Genomic DNA, 1,879 nt, shown 5'->3' on the forward strand with positions numbered 1-1,879 from the left:
TCTATTCTAGACATGTCTAAGAAAAGAGAGTATGTCTCCCAGTGATAAAAGCAGAAGAGATTCAAAACACAGTCTCACCCTCATGAGCACACGTGAAATGACAACATTCCGGGTTTTAAACAGTGACAGCACGTGCAAAAGTGGACTTACTTCAAATTCTATCTAAATTGGCACTATTGATGGCACTGTAGGCTCATCGGTGAACAAATGCCATGAGATAGATAGCGGAGTGATATGAAGAGGGAAGAGGGATGAAATGGTGATGTATGGCTGCTTCAGGACTGCCCGACAGTATGGGCAACCTGTCAGTGATGTGCTTGTTCTGGACAAGCCTTCAGAAAGCACCATTACACACTACAGTAACTTCTTGGTGTTAGGCTGCTAACAAATGCCACTGCAGCTACACAACTGTGTTACAATGCTGTTAAGAAGCTGGTATCAACATTTTTCACTCCGCCACGCAGCCCTCTTGTTCAGACAGACTACTCTTGTGATGTGAAGATGTACTGCACCATGGCAGTACAAAGGCTGGAGGTTAGGCTTGTCAGTGAACTAACCAGTGTGACGAAGAGCCAGCTTCCTGCTGTTGTCCTGGATGAATCACATCAACATTCATTTTTAAATATTAGACTGACAGATAAGGAAGGAAGAAAATACTTTGAAAACCTTTCTGGATTGAGAAGAATCCTATCTCTGCAAGAGAAGTAGGGATGCACTTGCATAGTGGGTCCATCAGACATTTTCTAGAGGCATCTCTAGATAGGTTCATCCATAAGAGGCTTCTATACAACCGCTAACTTTAAAGAAGCAAAAATAAGATGGAAGCAGCATGCAATTTTAAGGTCATGCAAAGATGACTTTGTTAGTGATTTATAATACACAAAGTCAGCTATACGAAATGAAGCCTCTATTGATCAAATTATAGCAGTAATGACCAAGGGAGAAACAGACCATCTATATCTTTGAGATGTATTGAGTCATCTGTGGAGAAACAGGAACAGAAGATGGGGCAAATAAACACCAGCTTTCGATGTTAACAGCATGCAGTTTGTGTGAAACAAGGCTATGAGAGAAGCCGAATTCAGGCTCACGATGCAAGGGGGAGAAGACTTGTCATTTTGGGCTGAAGAGGGCAAGAATTACTTTGGAAGTTGAAATTAAGTGACCACCTTTACAGTGCTGCTGGTGAAGCAAGTAGAGTCTAGAGTGACTGTGGGTGTTTATGCCACCACATGAAGATTTGCACCATAAAATGAGAATTTGCACACACGTGAGAGCACAATCAATACCTCCTACAAAACAAGCCAGTCAAGCAAACAAAAGCCTTTGAAAGCTAAACTGCAGCATTAGGATTATTCAATGCAGTTTGGAATTTCAGGCTGTGACAAGGAGGCTCTTTCTATAATCCTTTGATAATTTTGAAGCGATGATGGGAGGAAAGCACCGTGCATCACTCAGTAGCGTCTCTGTGAGTGGGGTAGATGTCTACATTGATGGAATCTGAGGGGCTTCTGACCAGAAGAATGGTTGCAAGGGCTATGGAATTTACTTGGGGCATGGTAAATTAACATCACATTTGCTTTCTTATAATCAATTTTTACATGTAAATGTGTGTAACATACTTGAAATAAAAATTCAGAGATAACGTACCGTTTGTTTTTCTGCGTGCCACATATGGCAAATAATCCCAGAGATACTCCGTATCAATTGCAATTTCTTTTACAATCAACTTAATTACATCAAATAATGTAGATGTCTGATCCAGCCTCTTCGGTGGGAGAAAGCATGTGTGTGTGAATAATTGATTAAGCAATGGATGATTTTATGCATTTCTAAAGAATTAAGATCATTTGAATTTTCCTCAAAATTCCACTTTCTG

At 40.5% G+C, this 1,879-nt stretch overlaps 1 protein-coding gene across 1 annotated transcript in view; it reads left to right on the top strand.

Annotated features, from left to right (window-relative positions):
* The window catches only part of CD83 (CD83 molecule), a 12,479-nt gene extending 10,816 nt beyond the window's left edge, over positions 1-1,663 (top strand). Inside the window, exon 5 of the mRNA XM_010708320.3 lies at positions 11-1,663. Coding sequence (XP_010706622.1) covers positions 11-166 — 156 coding nt within the window. The 3' untranslated portion in view covers positions 167-1,663. The remainder of the gene's footprint in view (positions 1-10) is intronic.
* The last annotated feature ends 216 nt before the right edge of the window (positions 1,664-1,879 follow it).

The sequence above is a fragment of the Meleagris gallopavo genome, chromosome 3, assembly GCF_000146605.3.
Source record: "Meleagris gallopavo isolate NT-WF06-2002-E0010 breed Aviagen turkey brand Nicholas breeding stock chromosome 3, Turkey_5.1, whole genome shotgun sequence".
NCBI lineage: Eukaryota > Metazoa > Chordata > Aves > Galliformes > Phasianidae > Meleagris > Meleagris gallopavo.